We start from the raw sequence: 19,580 nt of genomic DNA on the forward strand, positions 1-19,580 counted from the left end.
AACAACTCCATGACATTTAACAACAACAGTATATAGAGAGAAAGATATCTCTTAAGTAGTCAGTAACCATAATTCACCTTTTTTTTTTTTTTTTTACATTCCTCATTGATTTATTTGATTTTGTTTCTTTTGGAAGATATAGTTCTATTGATTGTGTAGGAAGCTGAGATTGACTTTCCATTTGCACATTTTTTTTCTGTTTGTGAAATTTTTGTAATACAAGTTCATATTTTGTTTCTAATCTGATCATTTCCTGTAAGTAATATTTCTTCCCCTTCATCTCCTAAGAATTGTGTACTTTATGGCTGCCTTTCAGCTATACCAAAAACTAAACCCAGTGCTACCGAGTCGATTCTGACTCATAGCAGCCTTTGAGGACAGAGTAGAACTGCCCCATAGAGTTTCCAAGGAATGCCTGGCGGATTTGAACTGCCGGCCTTTTGGTTAGGAGCTGTAGCATTTAACCACTACGCCACCAGGGTTTCCCCTTTCAACTATATATTTTATTATATCCATGAACTTATCATCCCTCCAACACCCTAGAAGAAATTTCAGAAGCACTTTATTCTTTCTCTCAGGTGATAAACAATTTACTCTTTAAACGCTTGTGACATCCTTCAGCAGAAACCAAACAAAATTTCCTTAGATATCAATGTAATAGTCTTCGAGGTTAGAACTGGTCATCAAGGGAGGGCAAGGATGGGCATCTATAGTTAGTTTTCCTCTCTCTAGGTCCAGTATTTCCCAGCTTCTTTGAGGTATGTGCTTGCCTTAATCATGCCATATTTCCTCTCCTGAGGTTCAGTCGCTTGGGAATTTTCACAGTAGTTACCATATTAGGCTTGTGGCTCTATTGTAATATAGTTAACAAAGAGGAACGAAAACTTTTAAATCAATTTAGAAAGCCCTACTGTTCCTGCCAAGGGCACGGAGGCCCTCCAGACTCAATAGGTCCTTGTCTTTCTTTTGTAAGAATACACAGAGAAGACAACATTGGGTTCAGCTTTAACAGGCTTATTTTACTTGTGACAAGAAAAAGGAGTCAGTGGATGCTCATGCAGCTCCAAAAGACTGACTCAAAAAGGGAAGCAAGGTGAGCGCTTATATGGGTTTGGTGGGGACAGTAGAGCAATGAATTTTCAGTGGGTTTTTTGAAAGGCCAGGTCCCTCTTTGAATGGCGGTGCATACTAAGTAGGCTACACGAGCATCTGGAATTCAAGATGGAACCCACTGATATTCAAGATGGAGTCCTCTCAGCAGCCCTTGGCATCACTTATTATGGGATATATGCAGGCGCACTGATCTGCACTACATCACCCCCTACTGTGGGCCAAGGAAGGTCAAACTGTGGTCACCTTTTGTTCTTTTGTGCATGCAGAGCCTGTAAAGGGGGAAGGGACTAGAAAAACACTAAGAAGGAAGATGTAATTCATGGGTTGTTTTAACTTATCTCAGTATGTGGTTCTTGTTCACCCAACTTCCAGATGGTAATCTTTTAACAATTCTTCCATTCCGCCAGCACAGTTAACCCTATCTGTCTCAGTACTTCTTCAAAAAATTTATCTTGAAACAGAATACTTATTGATTTATAATTGTATAGATCACATATGGAAGCAGTATCGCACAGTGGTTACTAATTACAGACACTAGTGACAAACTGCTTGAGTTTAAATCTTGACTCTGCCACTTAGTAGCTGTATTACCTTGGGCTAGTGACTTAATGTCTCTAGTCCACAGTTCATATATAAAGTGGGGATGATAATGGTAACGGCTTCATAAAACTCATTGCCCTTGAGTGGATTCTGGCTCATAGTGACCCTATAGGACAGAGTAGCACTTCTCCATAGGGTTTCCAAGGAGGGGCTGGTGGATTCCAACTGCTGACCTTTTTGTTAGCAGCTGAATGTTTAACCACTGTGCCATGGGGGCTCCAATTGCTTCATAGGTCATTGTAAAGATTAAATGAGTTAACGTTAGTAAAATGCTTAGTGCCAGCCCACAGTAAGTGGTATGTAAATCTTTTATTTAAAAAGGTTATATGCCTACGGTTTTATAGGTATGGATAGTTTGTCATCTAAAATATCAAAACAAAAATGAAATATTCATTTTCAGCTACATATTTGAGTGATGTAACAAAATTATTAGAAAAGGTTATTTAGTGTTTAAGGTTGCTATTCCTAATGGAATTATGAGAGTCTTAGTTCTGCATATATTTGATGCAGTGATTGATTTACTTTTCATAACCTGGTTAAATATTAATAATTTTGGTCAGATTCTTAAAAAAAATAGAAAATTCTTTATAACTCTTTACTCCCAGAGAAATATAAATTCATGAAATATATATATATATATAAATTAACAACCTTTATAAAACAGAGGTTGACACAATAACTATAAGACCTATGTGGTGTAATATAAAGTCATGGTGCACTTAACATTGTAACAGCAATTGTAGGATTATGAAAAGATGGAGGATCTTACATATCATCTGTAAATTATTGGTAGATGGGTTGTCAGAGACAAAGATTAGTTAGAAAAACAGTAATTCCCAAATTGCTTCACAATATTACTGCTCACATATTCTGTAGAATGTATGTCTTTTCATATGAAACATACTATATTTTCCTTGGTTTTACTGCAATGATAAGTACTTAACTAGTAAATTCACTGAGCATTAAAATAATACATTTGGTCAGTTTTACTAACTAATGTTATAAGTTGTAGTTATTTAGGGTGGAATAAACATACACTTTTTTTGATTTCCTGGTGGCGTAGTGGTTAAGAGCTACAGCTGCTGATCATGAAGGCTGGTCATTTGACTCCACCTGGTGTTCCTCAGAATCTCTATGGGGCAGTTCTACTCTGTCCCGTAGGGTTGCTATGAGTCGGAATCCACTTGCTGGCAAAGGGTTTGGTTTTTTGGGTTTTTTTTTTTATTTTGGTCTCCAAGCATGATAAGTTTACCAATTTCACCTTTGTATTGTGTTTTATTGTGTTGTGTTTTTGACCAGCATTCTCTGCATCTTTATAATATGTATGTGTTTATATAAATTTGTGTTTGGAAGTGGGGGCAGGGTATAGAAAAAGGAAGTAAGTTACAGCTAAAAGGAACACTTTCTTCACAGTGTATGTTACATTTGAAGAAAAGAGCTGGGAACAAAGGATGGGGTGCCTAATCTTGCCCCTAAAATAAAAATTAATGTTTTATCAGGGTTATGAGATCAAAGTAATTCAGTTATTAGAGCAACCTTATTGAAATTCTAATAATCATATTTTCCAAACTAGAAAATCAAAATTTTTATTTTTATTTTTACTACTGCTTGAATGATGTGTTGGCAGTTGACAATGGCAATGTGGCACATAATTTACGTCATACATAGCAAAGTGATTGCAGAATTTTTAACCCTTGCCCCTGAATTTTTTTCTAGTAAGATTCATTCCGAAAATTCATTATTAAGCAGGCCAAATGAATTTTGTTTTAGTCATTATCTTTAATAACTATCCAGCAATGTTCAAGGAATAAGATATTAAGTGTATTTAACTTGTGTGTGTAGGGTAAAGGAAGGTGAAAAGAACCAATGCCTTTTGTAAAACTTAGTTAATCATTAATTTAAAAAATTTCCTGTGCCTAGGAAAAAATCATGACTCTTTAACTCATACTGGATTTTGGTGTGTGTGTGTGTGTGTGTGTGTGTGTGCTGGGCAATTGCAAGACCTAGAATAGTGAATGACATAGTAGGTTTGCATAAATTTTACACATAACTGCAATATAGTTCATAATAAGACAATTTAAAGTCCATGTAAGAATGCAATTTACATCTTGTACTTTTGATATTTAAATAGATAATCCACATAAAAACCAAAACCAAACCCATTGCTGTCGAGTTGATTACGACTCAATGTGACCCTATAGGACAGAGTAGAACTGCCTCCATAGAGTTTCCAAGGAGCACCTGGTGGAGTTGAACTGCCGACTTTTTGTTTAACAGTCATAGCTCTTAATCACTATGCCATCAGGGTTTCCATTTGTATAAAGGGTAACTTTTAAAAAACAATTCTGTTCTGAGTACTTTTAAGGAAGATAATTTAAATTCTTTCTTATGCACAGTTTAACAATTTAAAATTAATATAGATAGCTATAGTAGCTTCCCACGTTACACTTATTTAATATATTTGCAATAAATAAATTAAAATTTGGCATATCCCTTGTGCTGTAAAATATAAAGTATTTTTAAATATGTAAAAATAATCTATTAGCAATTATTGAATAGTTTGAGGTAAAGATAATTCCAGTATTGCATTCTAAGTTATGACTAGCATTGAACTAAAAATTAAAACATTCAATTTTTATTGTTTGAAAGTCTAGGATTTAAGCTTATACACTAAGATCATATTAACCAAAGTTTAATGTAGATGAAAAAAAGGTTAACAACATTTATATAATTTTATTTGAATACCTTTGTGTTAATAAAAACAATACCTTTTTTTTTTCTGGTAGACGGAAGGGAAGGACAAAAGTATAATTTCAACTAGATAAGAACAAATTACAACCTGTGCAAAACCATGTGATACTAAGCATCATTGCTCTAAGCTATAGTTTTCAGCACTTAATCATATGTCCAAAACCAATGGTTGAGCTATCAGATTTAGAAAGCGTAATAATCCTCTGTCTGTGAAGACTTAGAGACGCACTGCCAGCTACACAGGTGCAGCCATCTGCGTGTAAGACATTGTTCAGTCTTCCAGGCCTCACCTGGCCAAATGCATTTTAACTGCCCTCAGAATGACTCAGAGCCAACAATCAACAAGGCTCCATGGTACTCCATCAGCAGGAAGGCAGTTGGCCTAGACGCCACCAAATAGGATCTTCATTTGTCTTGTTCATCAGTATATTCTCGTTGTCTCCATCAGAGACAGTAGTGATGGTCACGTGGCCATCTCCCAAAACAAGAAGTGTATCCAGGGCAGCATCTCTTTCCCCTCAGTGCATGAAGCAAGCTCTGCTTGTTAATCAAGTTGTCAGAAAGGGAACCTATCAAAAGCAACCGAATAAACAAACAAAAACCTCTCATTTTCCAGCCTGATGCTATTCTTGGACAAATCCACAAATATTTAGTTAGCTATGGTTAATTTCTAAATACATACTCTTCTTTAGTAACCATGCTAGTTCCAGTCCCTTCACACAGATTCTTATTTGAAGGGTAACAAACATTTAACACTTTCAGAAGTTCAGTGTGGTAGATAGAGACATTGCCTGTGTATGGAGATCATTCTTCCCCTTTTAGCTCTGTGACCTCAGATAAATTATTTTCTCTCTGTGCCTTAGTTCCTTATCCATAAAATGCTGAAAATTATATTGTCTTTCTTTTGGCATTGTTTTGAGGAATAAATTATTTAATGTGTAGTCTTAGTTACCTAGTGCTGCTGTAACAAAAGCACCACAAATGGGTGGCTTGAAAGAGCAGAACTTTATTTTCTCACAGTTCTAGAGGCTGGAACCAAATGCAGAAATTATGGAACAATATCATTAATATCACACACAAGCAAAATTTTGCTGAAGGTCATTCTAAAGGGGCTGCAGCAGTGTATCGAAGGAGCTACCAGAAATTCAGGCTGGTTTCAGAAGGGGACATAGAACCAGGTATATTGTTGCTGATATCAGATGGAACCTGGCTGAAAGCAGAGAATACCAGAAGGATGTTTACCTGTGTTTTATTGACTATGCAAAGACATTCAACTGTGTGAATCATAACAAATTATGGATAACATTGGGAAGAATGGGAATTCCAGACCACTTAATTGTGCTCATGAGGAACCTTTACATAGACCAAGAGGCAGTTGTTCAGACAGAACAAGGGGATACTGACTGCTTTAAAGTCAGGAAAGGTGTGCATCAGGGTTGTATTCTTTCACCCTACCTATTTAATCTTTATGCTGAACAAATAATCCGAGAAGCTGGACTATATGAAGAAGAACGGGGCGTCAGGATTGGAGGAAGACTCATTAACAACCTGCATTATGCAGATGACACAACCTTTCTTGCTGAAAATGAAGAGGACTTGAAGGACTCACTAATGAAAATCAAAGACCACAGCCTTCAGTATGTATTGCACCTCAACATAAAGAAAACAAAAATCCTCACAACTGGACCTATGAGCAACATCATGATAAATGGAGAAAAGATTGAAGTTATCAAGATTTCATTTTACTTGGATCCACAATCAACACAAATGGAAGCAGCAGTCAAGAAATCAAAAGATGCATTGCATTGGGCAAATCTGCTGCAAAGGACCTCTTCAAAGTGTTAAAGAGCAAAGATGTCACCTTGAAGGCTAAGGTGCACCTGACCCAAGCCATGGTATTTTCAATCACATTATATGTATGTGAAATCTGGATAATGAATAAGGAAGACCAAAGAAGAACTGACACCTTTGGATTGTGGTGTTGGCGAAGAATATTGAATATACCACGGACTGCCAAAAAGAAAAAAAATCTGTCTTGGAAGAAGTACAACCAGAATCCTCCTTAGAAGCAAGGATGGCGAGACTGCGTCTTACATACTTTGGACATGTTGTCAGGAAGGATCAGACTCTGGAGAAGAACATCATGCTTGGCAAAGTATAGGGTCAGCAGAAAAGAAGAAGACCCTCAATGAGATGGACTGACACAGTGGCTGCAACAATGGGCTCAGGCATAACAAGGATTGTTAGGATGGTGCAGGACCGGGGAGTGTTTCATTCTGTTGTGCATAGATTCGCTATGAGTCAGAACTGACTTGACAGCATCTAACAAGAACGGAGGCTAGAAGTCCAAATCAAGGTTTTGGCTGTGTTGATTCCCTCCTTTTAGGTAGTCCCGGGCATTCCTCAGTTCCTTAAAAAAAAAAAGTAGAAAACCTTCACATGGTTTCTGTCTCCTCCTTATCTGTGTGTTTCTCTATGTCTAAGCTGTTCTTCACGTAACTCAGAGCGATTAGGCTTAGCAGGCACCTTAGCTGGCATGATCTCAAATGATCAGTAGATTGCATCATGTTAATTGCACTGTGCAAGATGATTACATTAGTCACAGTATGTTTCATTGCACCCGCAAATATTAGGGATAAGATTCCAATACGCATTTTCAGGGTGACATAATTCAGTCCATAACACATGTGTAACACTCCTGGCACATAAGAAGCCTTTATTTCATGTAATCTATTATTATTAATAGCACATGTACCAACTTATTACTAAAAACATCTGTGACAGATATTTTACTAATTTTATAAATTTTATAAAAAAAATAAAGCTTCACATAATTTGGTAATTGTTTAGTTTCCTACACCTAGCACGTGAATGCCTTAGCTGCAATCATTATATTGTTCTTTTTGTTATTCTCTTCGTATTGTCAGAAACTAGCCAAATGTCTGCACTTGAAGAAGAAATTTAAAACTATTTGTGGAATGAAAGCATTAAGAGAGCATTATGATAATCATGCTGATCTGATCAGATCAAAATTATCGTGTGATAGCCAGGATCCTAGCCCATAAATTTTAAATATGAGTTAACAGATTGGCATCCTTGAAGTCTTATTTCCCATCGGCCTCTCACCCACATTCTCATCACCTCCACTGTGGGTAGTCCCAGCCCAGCCCCCAGGCTGTCGACAGAAATGAATGGAGACAGAGATGCAGGTGGTGCAGCAAAGCCACAAGGAAGGCTCTCAGAGTTGTCTATTATTCTCCCATTCTTTCATCATGCATTTCTCTCTTCCTGATGTTCACACAGCGTGCACACACTTGAAGGATCCTTTGTGCTGCTTTCCCAGACACCAAAATTGCCAGCTCCGGCTCTCAGTTTGATTACTTTTCTTCTGTCAGTGAGCTCTTCGTTATTATGGAAACACATTCTTACTATTATTCTTTACTGAGAACAGGATAATGCAAAATTGTCTTAAACTGCAGCAGAAAGCTTACGTTTTGGTATAAAGAAGAACTTCTTGACAGGATTGCTAAACACTAGTATTGCTGAACAACAGGAGTCTCTGTACTGTCTCTGAACAGTAAGATACTCTCATCTCTTATGAAACGATTATCTTCCATCTTGCCTTGAAAGAGAAGGAAACTTCAAACACTGTTTTTCAACTCCATGCTTCTCAGGCATACATTGAAAAATCTTTAGAAATCTTCCTTTAAAATTGTAGATGTTGCCAAAGCCTAATTGTCAAAATTGAACACAATTATAAAGTTAGGTTTTTTTTTTTTTTTTAACTATGTTGTAACCAATTAACAGTAAATATAACACCTGGTGTTTGATGTGCAAGTTACATTTTTCACTATATTTTTGCAATGCATTTTTATGTCATATTAGCCATCAGCAGTGTACATTTCATTTCAATGCACTATTCATAAAGGCAGCATCATGCCACCATTATAAGTAAAATCCTTTGTAAAAAAGTTTTCTGAAATTATTAGAATAATTGTAGCTATTTTTGAGACATTTAGTGAAGTAATTATTTTTATTAACTATATTGGGAGATACTGATAATCTATAAGCCCTTGTTCCTTCAATGAGGTACTTAGTTTGGAGATGAAAGTTGCAAGATTAAAACTTCAAGATAGAGAATGAAAATACATATTATGTCATATACTGGAGTGCTCTAAGTGAGGAGATAAATGAACATTAGAGCAATGAGAGAAGACTTCTGGAAGAATATAAATATGAGCATAAGTATAAAAAAATAGTCAGAATTAATAAAGAATTAAGAGAAGAAAATTTAATCTTTGGACTTTTTTTTTTAAAAGATGTGAATTTCTTCAAAACAAATCCAACTGACTAAAACATCCATGAGCTTAAAAGTGTGCAGTAGAATTTTGGACTCAGATGTATGTGAATTTAAGTACAAAATCTATCACAATCTAACACTTCGCCTTGGGCAATTCATTTCATCTCACTGCACCTCATTTTCCGCATCTCTAAAATTATCAATACAGGGATGTACAGTGAAGATTAGAACTAGGGTAAAGTTTTTAAACACTGGAGACAACTGGAGCTATCACTTTTTTTCTATGTCCATCATAGTAGCAATGCCATTGGCTTATATAGAAAACACACAGTAAATATGTTGTTATTGAACTTGATACAAATCAAAATTTTCTATCTTATCCTGGAAATAGCCCATTCCTTTTTCCTTTAAAAGTTCTAAAGTATGAATAAATGCAGACTCACAAATTATGTACAAAGTATATTATGCATAAAACACCAGTTTCTAAATATTATTAAAATATATGATTTCTCTTTAATAATTTAGCTTTAAGAATGGCTTTGTTTCTTTGTTACAGGAGACCGTTGCGAGACAGCTGAATACAGCAAGATGAAAAACATGCTTTTAGATTTACAAAATCAGAAATATATTACACAAGAAAATGAAAATCCTAACAGTGATGCTATCGCTCGGAAGATTTTGGTGGATCAAATGTTTAAATACTTTGATGCTGACAACAATGGACTTGTAGATATTAACGAGCTAACTCAGGTATGATTAATTATTAAATTAACAAGGTTACTTAAATGTGTGAATTTATGCTGTATTCATAAAATATATGCTTCATCAATATGATTTAAAAGTGTAGGAATAGAGACTTTTTTAAGAGGAGAGTTTGAGCACTCTATCAAATTCTGTTAATTTCAGGTAACATTTATATGGTATATTTCAGTTTTAAAAGAGACATCTATTTTCGACAGACTTTTATTCCCCAAATGCCTAAAAGAATAACATTTTCCCTGTTTAATAGAATGTCCACGACCTCTGCAGGTGTAATACAGAGCCCATGCAATGTTTAGTTTTCTACTGGTCGGTAAAAGCTGCTTTATCCAATATTGAAGAATACCGCGCTGATGAGCAATCAAACACATCTACAGTACGATGTAAACAAACGATTTAAAATGGCCCCGAATTATGGACAACTGCTTTTCCAATAGTCAAGGATCAAACGCAGTATGTTCAATCTCGTCTTAATATTAAGTCAATGCTATTGTATTTCATTTCATTGAAAATTGATATCCCAATGATATGTGTTAAAAAACGCCTTGTCATTATATAGACTATTTTAACTAAACACTAGGCCTTTTCCCAGATGCATTCTGGGAAAACAGAAATATGCGTGTGTGTTAATTTTGAAAGACACACTTATTTGAAGAAAACTGTAATACCCAGATCTAGAATATGTACTGTTTATGCCCAGTAGTGGATATAAAATAAGGGAGACAAGATTTCTCCAAAAATATACCCAATGATTACAGAATAATGGAGAAAAGAACTCCATCACGGGTGACTGGGAAAGTGATGGGTAGCAGTGACGAACTTCCACTGGCCTCTTGATGACCCTGTCATGTATCTTGAAGTAGATTCTGCTGAGGTGCTTACCAGTACATATAGATTTGAAAAGAAAATCAGAAAACTTATTTCCACATCATGCCATTCATATTTTATGGTTAATTTCAAAAATTTGACATTATAAAATAATGATCACATTATGCAAGTACTTGTAAGCTTTGGGATAGCATAACATACTTAGCAATATGACCAGCACACGGAACACACTATGTGATTTTTAGCTATAATTATTTTTCTCAAATCTAGCTGTTCTAAGTTTGTGGTGTATGGTAATGGAGACAGCAGGAACATTTGCTGAATTAGTGGAATAGCTCACCCGACATAAAGTGGATGATCTCTTGATCTGTGTTTGCATCATGCTCAGCCTTTGCATCTGTTTATTGCTTACAGTTGGATGGTGGGAGAAAACAAAGAGATAACATTGATCGGCAGCCATATAACCCAGAAACCCATACGCACATTTTGAAACATGTAAAAAAAATAATTTTTATAATGAAAAAATGGTCAAGTAGAAAAAGAAAAATAGTTTTTTAGTCCATTAAATTAGAAAAAGATAGTATGTTAATTGTTCACCTCAATTGAGATTCACATATAGCTAGCATGAGCTTTGTTAATTCCTAAGATTTCTGTTCTAGAGACAAGCAAATATTGTCATTCTTCAATCGTTATGGTGTTGAATATGCTTTTCCCCAGAGTATTCATATAGTGCCCATGTGTTTACCGATATAGTAGTAAATTAAACTGACCATAAAATAAAGATCAGTTATATTTTACTTTGAGATTTTGGTAGTATATTATGATAATACATCCCTGCATATGTTGACATACTAAATACCTAAGTTTATGCAAGTTTTCTTATGTGAAATGACAAAAGCATTATTTTAAACACCAAAAAAAACAAAAAAACCCAAAACCCATTGCCCTGAAGTCAATTCTGACTCACAGCAACTCTAAAGGACAGAGTAGAACTGCCTCACAGGGTGTCCAGGGAACACCTGGTAGATTCGAACTGCCAGCCTTTTGGTTAGCAGCCATAGCTTTTAACCACTACACTGCCAGGGTTTCCATTTTAAACACAGGGGCATATAAATGAGTTATGAAAGAACAAACATTCTGATTAACTCTATTTTTACAATTTAAATATTTAAAATATATAGTTCCTTGATTGCATATTACTGTAATCCAAATAACTTTTTCCCCCTTTATGCTCCTTTTTGAGCTTTGCAAAACAGATACACACTTGCAAAAAGCAATGAGGACCTGATTGAAGATTTGTAAAGGAAGTAAGACGATAGGTTTATGTTCCATATTACACAAATCACAAATTAAAATCTGATTGAGACTGAGTACTTCCTAAGTACCCTCTTCTTGTGCTCTGTCCAGGGACTGCATTGCATTTCCCACATCCTTGGTTCAGTGCCCTAATCTATTTCTCAACTTCAATTCCTGAATTTTCCCTAGGGCTCCACATTTCTTATAATGCAATACAAAATTGTTTTATTTTAGATCCTTCTTCTAAATTTGTGGAGTCCCGCAGTGGTGCAAATTGTTAAGCACTGGACTACTAACTGAAAATTTGGTGATTTGAACAAGAAAGGCCTAGCAATCAGCTTCCAGAAGGTCTTGGAAAAATCTACTAGATGGCTTTTTTTTTTTTTTTTAGTTAAATTTGTATAACAAAATACATCACATTTCATTGTTACTAACATCTACTTTCCTTAAAAAAACTGATGGGAAGTGATTTGTAGAATTCTTGCCTTCCGCCCAGGTGGCCTGGGTTTGTTTCCTGGCCAATGCACCTCATTCACAACCATTATCCATCAGTCATTGGAGGCTTGTGTGTTGTTTGATGCTGAATGATTTCAGTGGAACTTTCAGACTAAGGCAGACTAGGATGAAAGAGCTGGTGTTCTATTTCCAGAAATCAACGAATGAAAACCCTATGGATTACAACAGTTCTGATCTGCAACCAATCATGGGAAGGGCACAAGACTGCAGTATTTCCTTCCATTGTCCATGGGATTACAATGAGTCAGGGCCAACTCAAGGGCAACTAACAACAACATAGAATATAATAACATAAAAATCAACAATCAATATCTGTTACACTCTTTCCTGCCAGGGAAATATATCTACAGCCCTGGAGGCTAGGGTCATTCCTCACCTCTGCCTTCTACCATACTTTTATACCCTTGGGGCCAAGTGATGTTCCTATATCCCTCACTTCTCTCAAGTGTGTATGACATACTTTTTCATGCTTTACTAAAGGATTTCTGACTCTCAAAAGGATTTAGAGTTGGATAGTAGAGTGGGATATCAATTTAAAAAAAAATTATAGGAATAGAACAGATTACCACTCCCCCCCTTAGATAAGTCCCTTAATTATTGCATGACATGGTTTTTTTTTTTTTTATGGTTACAATTTCAATAACATTTGAATATTTTTTGCTTGTGATTTTAAATGTCCATCCTTTCTATTGAAAATAAGCAAATGAATATTTTTGTTTTATTTAGTGCTGGGTTGCCCTATATCTTTTTCTGAATCTGTTCTGTATTTCCTCAACCATATTCAGAATTAGGAGATTATATTATGTATAGTTCTTCTCACTCTGCTAGTAACTCTTTATCTCAGTGAGAGAAAAAAAATTCTGGTATTCCTGAAGACTCTTCTAATAAGGTGTGGAACCTCACTTGTTTAGTGCTCCAATTTAGCTCCAGTCCCCAGATCTTCACATGTTCTGAGCTTCATTTCTGGTATCTGGATCACCCTTCCTTCTCTTACATTGTCTCCTCCGACAGTAAAAATTCAGTGATCTCTTTTGGTATGTTGTGAAATCTTAGCTTCCAGAATGCTTCAATATGCTACAAATTGGTTTAATTTTCTAATATGTATAATAACTCATTGCAAAAGCCTCAACTCACGTGTAGAAAAGTTTCGTAGTTTTTAAAATCATGGTCATAAATTTGAGCAAGGCATTCTGGTGTCTCTCCTAAGTGCTGAGTATTTCTTGCTCAGCAAGGCATTCAGCTGCATAATACCATATTAGTGGCCTTGAGAACAAGAATTATTCCTAAAACTGACCTAAAAGTGGGATGTCTGAAATTAGGATTTCAGGATGAAATGGCTTAAGGTATAAACATGTTCCTCTTGACAGGGTGACGTGAAGGAAAGGGTAATTGGAGGAGAGAAAGTTAATGATTGTGACGAAAAGGAGCATAGAGCTGTTTTGGTGGATGACTTACATGGATATTAAACTCACTGGGAGTATTGAAAGAGTGTGTTCCTTGGTGGTGCAAATGGCTAAGTACTTGACTACCAATCAGAAGGTTGGTGGTTCAGACCTACCCAGAGGAGCCTTGGGAGAAAGGCCTGGGAATCTGCTTCCATAAGGTCACAGCCTTGAAAAAACTGGAGTGTAGTTCTATCCTGCAACACAGGGAGTTACCATGAGTTTGTTTTTGAAAGAGTAGCAGTGGACAGAATATGTGAACCATAACCTAAACACATTAGAGAAATCACTGGGAGAGAATAACAGAAAATTATCAACTGAATGATCTAAGCCTTGAAAAAGGTTTATTCTCCTTCCTTCCCTCCCTCCCTCCTTTTCTTCCTTCCTTTCTTCCTTTTCTTTTTTCCATTTATCTATGTGGAAAAGGCTGATTATGGGAAAAGAAATAATCTGAAAGTGCTAATAGGGAATCTTTCATTTGTTTACCATCCTTCCTGCACTGAGGTAGAATGAGTGTGATGGGGGGGAATATATATATGTATATATATACACACACACATATATGTATGTGTGTGTGTGTATATATATATATTAACAAATACATATATACGCTACAATTGTCAAGGCTACTTCTCAAGCAGTTCTTTTAAGGAGCAGCCAGATTTTATAAAGGGGAGATGGTGAAGAACATGTTTTCATAAGGGACTGAGGACAGAAGAGAGCTTGCTGAGCAGAGAGCATGATGGTTTGTTTGGGGAGGACAGGAGTGAGGGTTGGGTCAGACTCAGCAACATGGAGAGACTGCGTTTCAGAGTTACAAAGGTGAACGTAGGTTTCAGGCACAATGGAATTTGTCCAAATAGCCTATTAGAAGAGGTTGGACAACTCTTTCTAGCATTGTACTTGGTGCTTAGGGGTGGGCTGAGGGAGTACACAATGGGCTTCCCCGAAAGGAATGGCTGCCTTGAATTTGTTAGCTGAAAACCTCAGGTTCATGTGGCGTAATGGAGCTGAAGTCTTGGAAAATTTGCTTCTTAAGCCTCTCCGCATTTGATAAAATCACCAGTCCTAGAACTTAAGTAAGCATTGCCATTCCCTTGTGATGCTGAGTTTAAGCAACAGCTGTATTGAATAAATTGATTTAGGTTTCTCCATTTACATTCTGTTATTTTAATAAGCTGATTCACATTAGGAATGCATATTAGAATATTTCCCTAATATGTATACATGCTAACTCTTTATTAAAATAATAACAAGAATGACTTGTTCACATGATTTAGATTATTATGTTATACATAGTTTACTTAAAATGGCATTTGCTCAATGACTACCATATGTGAATACATTTACAAAATTAAATAAAAAGTAAGGATAAATAAAAGTAGGCATTTTTAAGCTAACAAGATGGGCATAGCAATATTTTTGTGACATTAATATATACCAAATGTTTTTCTTTACAAATTATTTGAACTGCTACATAAGTCACTCCTTATTTTGAGTTGATAAAGCAAATTACAATTTAAAGGATTTTAAAAATGTCCTAGAGTTAACATATTTATTTACTATGGGATTAGTGAAACTTATTTTGCCATAGATCAAAAAAAAAAAAAAAAAAAAAAAAAAAAAACACTGCTTTAGTGGGATAAAGCTAACCACAAATAAATAAATACTTTTATAAATAGAGAAGTGAGATAAGTGGGACTTCCCGAGGGTGCCATGGTGACTAATCCCGTTAACAATTTACAGGCGATAAGCCTGTCAAGTACACAAAATAAGGCAGTAGAAACCAGGTGCTGATTTAGAATGGCATTGCCAAGGCCAATAGGTTAATCCTAGTTGCACTGGGAATTTCTTTGCAAGTGATAAAGATTTCAGAATAGTAATAGCAGGAACAATTAGCACTTAGAGAAATCAGAAGGCTAGTAGCTCTGTTGGTTTAGGTGTAGCTCTGGACTACAATTAAAAAGAATAATGAATTTAATTGTATCTGGAAGCATTAGCAACTAGTTTCAGATACTCTTTTTTTAAGTGCTGTTCATAATTTTTACAGGACAGCTAGAATATTAACATTTAGCTTGTTAAGATTTTAAGCATATTATTTGTAGAACTGATGGTTTAGAATGTCAAGGTACGTTTCAAAATTTGCATTAATGTTCAGAAAGTTTTTGCAAGCAGAATAGGATGCCTTAAAAATAAAATATTCTTCTTCCCACAAGTGGCCTCATAATGCTATCACTTCAGCTGGTCTTCCAAAACAATTAACATTGTTCTTTTGATTTTGTTTTCAATGTTATTTTAGGCACATTAGAAAATATGAAAGAAAATTTAGAAAAGTTTTTTTTTTCTTTATTTTAAAACCTTGTGGCAGGATAACATCATTATATATGATTTAAAAGTTACAATTGGTAGTATTAATTATTTACTGTCTGTCCTTTCATCTTGTGTATTTCTTTAAGAGCACTTCTGACAATCTGCAATTATCTCATTTATTTAATTATGATTACATGTTTCCACTCTTCCTGCCAAATGTATGTTGAAATAAACTCCATGAGAACAAGGTCTGTTCATTTCTCATTTACTAATTTATCTTCAGCACCTGGCACAGTTCTTGGCCCAAGTTGCTTGAAAAGAAGGGAGCAAAAAAGAGATGAAGAAATACAGAAGGAAGGAAGGAAAGAAAGAAGGAAGGAAGGGAAGGGAGGTAGGGAGGGAGGATGGAAGGAAGGGAGGGAAGGAGGACAGAAGGAAGGAAAGAAGGGAAGGAAGGAGGAAAGGAGGAAAGAAGGAAAGGAGGGAGGGAGGGAGGGAGGGAGGGAGGGAGGGAGGGAGGGAGGGAGGGAGGGAGGGAGGAAGGAAGGAAGGAAGGAAGGAAGGAAGGAAGGAAGGAAGGAAGGAAGGAAGGAAGGAAGGAAGGAAGGAAGGAAGGAAGGAAGGAAGGAAGGACACAAAGTGCCCTGACTAAATAGTAGAGGACCTAAACCCATATTGAGTATGTAGGAGATTAAATATTGAGCCTGCAGGCATGTATTCCTACCAAAGTGGTATATTTATTGATATGAATACATCTGACTTTCCTCAATTTCACAAATTATTCTAATGAACTTAATTTAAAATGGAGAAGCACTGAGCTCTAATTCTACCAAGACACTGTGACTCTAATATGACCATTATTACTATGGGAAAACAGTTTGTAAAGAGAGAGAGAAGAACTCAGAGAAATTGAGCATACTATACTATTGGTATACCTCTTTATGAGTACACAGTTGCTGTCTCTATCTTCTTTCCATCCACAACAGTAAAGAAAAAAATCACTGAAATTGAAGATCCCATTCCTTTGTCCTTCAATCCCCCAACACACATAGTTCCATCAGCATGGTCTGCCCTGAGACTATCAAAATCAACATCATGTCTCTCATACCCCTGTTTATTAATGTCATACTAAGAATCCCTGAAAATACAGCTGTATGTCAGAACCTTCCCCGTGGCATACATTCAGCTAATACGTCTACCTTACTACACTGACTCTAACCTTTGTGGAGGCTGAGATTCATGTAACTGGATCTTGGATCAAGAAAAACAAATGTGAAGAATTTTATGTCACTTTAGGTAGTTCACTTAGGAGTTCACCAAAACACTAGTACGTTTGGAAAATGTTCTTACCTCTTTACAATAGACAGCAAATGAAGTTAAGAGTGTCCTCCTTCACCGAGGCATCAGCCAACTGATGTTGAGTCAGTTCCGGCTCATGAGGAGCCCATGTGTTTCAGAGTAGAACTGCTCCTTTGAGTTTTCATGGCTGTGGCCTCTCAGAAGCAGATTGGCAGACCTTTCTTCCAAAGGACCTCTCTGTGGGTCCAAACTGCAAACCTTTTGGTTAGTAGGCCAGCACTCAACCTTGTGCCGCCCAGGATACTAAAATGGTAATATAGTCCACAAGTCTGGCTCTGTCACGAATCCTTGTCCCGAAGTAACATGTATGTGTTGAGGAGCCCGCACTGAAAAAATTTTGGAACAGTTCCATACAGTAAGAAGAAGTTCAGGAAATGACCAAAGCCCAACAAGTTCGACTTTCTTGTGCCAAAGAGTAGTTAATGTTGTCTTAGTCTGAGTTCTCCAGAGGAGCAAAACCAGCAACATATATAGATGTAAAGATTTACTTCAAGGAAATGGCTTACACAATTGTGGGGGCTGGCAAGTCCCAAATCCATAGGTCAGGGGCAGGCTGGAGACTTCGGGTGCTCATGGGATTGGGCAGGGTGCTGGCAAATCCAAAATCTGCAGGTCAGGCAGCAGGCTGGAGGCTTTCTCAGGTTTAGGTCCCAGGAAACAAAGATCAGGGGATGAGAATAGTGCAGGGCGGAGAGAGAGAACAAGCTTTGCCAGAACATTCCTTTATATTTTTGGGGGAGCCACACCCCTAAGGAAGCTCCCTTTTCAGCTGATTGGCTGATCACATCTTGGAAGGTTATTACATTACAGTATGGAAAAGCCACCAGTCCAGTGTCTTCAACACCACTGAGAACCGTAGCCTAGCCACAGTGACACATAACATTAACCATAACAATATATATTGCGTACTTAAAAAAAAAAAAAAATTGCTGTCGAGTCAATTCCGACTCATAGTGACCCTACAGGACACAGTAGAACTGTCCTCATAGGGTTTCTGAGGAGTGACTTCATGAATTCGAACTGCAGACTTTTTGGTTAGCAGCCAAGCCCTTAACCACAGTGCCACCAGGGCTCCATGTTGTGTACTAGGGAAGGAAATCTACTTATATATTCTACCATGCATTCTTCCTGACAGTCAAACTCGTTATTTTAAGGCTATTAACCAGCGCCACTTAGAATACAAGAGTTCGTCCTCCCGATTCTGAAGATCCTGCACTACACACAACTAATCCCTGTGTATCATTGTGTCAAGCTTTGCCTACTAAGACCTGGGCACCTACCTCTCCTCTCTGTTATTCACCCTGGCCTCATAAGATGGGAAAACTTTTCATATGGTAGAATTGCCTCCAAACCCGGGCAATCTCAAGACATTTCTCCATGCTGGATGAAAAGTCACGGGGAAGTGCCTCCCTTGTTAGAGACACTCCAGACTGTACCAAAACTTACTCCCAGGGAAATAAAAAAAAAATAGAAAGGAATAAATACACCAAACACGTATTTGAAATATTGATGAATAAGGAATGAATTGCCTCTCTCCTATGCATGACCACTGCTCCATATAGGTAAGCAGGGATTTTTCTTAGAAAGTTTACTTGCCAGGAACTTGATCTTCTTTGGTTCACACTCAGCAAATCAGCATGCCTAGCTTAGCTGTGTGATTGTGAGCAAATCAAGATCAACCAGATTTGTCCATTATCTAGTCTTATGCACGAACACTCAGGAAAGAAGTAGAAGGGATTCTCTCACTCCTTCTTTGGGTCTAATGTATGATATTAATTTGAGTAAAATTGAATACTGAAACAATAAATGTAAGATAGGATATTTTGAAAGTTTTTTTTTCTCCCACTTTCTGTTCCATCTCCTTATATTTAAAAATAAGTATCAGATTAAAAATCACTAAAATTGTTGTTACAATTCCTGTCCACATCCTGATGTCACTGCATTCTAAAAATTATCACAATACTGGCATTGCAGGTCTTTCGGGAGTGTGTTGTGAGGTGAGGTGAGATCAAATATACTGCCCCCCAACCACCCTCTGGGAAAAGTCGTTTTCCATGATCTAACACATAACAGATGGAGAATGACTGAGGGCTCTGCTGCTTTCTAAAGAGAAAAGCAGTATTTTGTTTCCTCACTGGGCTTATGGGAGAGATGGCTTCAATCATTAGTTTTATTAATCCCTCCAGCTGGACTGTGTGAAAGTACAGGGCTTAATACCCACTATCTACAGTATCTATTTACATGGATCAGTTAAAGAAGATAAGCTGTTTACCCTTTTTTCTCCTCTAAGGCAACAAATGTCAGTT

General features: G+C 36.7%; 1 protein-coding gene across 3 annotated transcripts in view; it reads left to right on the top strand.

The window, feature by feature from the left end:
* FSTL5 (follistatin like 5) overlaps positions 1–19,580 on the top strand; it is an 873,776-nt gene that overhangs the window by 393,843 nt on the left and 460,353 nt on the right. For all 3 annotated transcript variants that reach the window (XM_049906161.1, XM_049906162.1, XM_049906163.1), the window contains exon 4: positions 9,321–9,514. In XM_049906161.1, coding sequence (XP_049762118.1) covers positions 9,321–9,514 — 194 coding nt within the window. The remainder of the gene's footprint in view (positions 1–9,320; positions 9,515–19,580) is intronic.

The sequence above is a fragment of the Elephas maximus genome, chromosome 13 (genome assembly GCF_024166365.1).
Source record: "Elephas maximus indicus isolate mEleMax1 chromosome 13, mEleMax1 primary haplotype, whole genome shotgun sequence".
NCBI lineage: Eukaryota > Metazoa > Chordata > Mammalia > Proboscidea > Elephantidae > Elephas > Elephas maximus.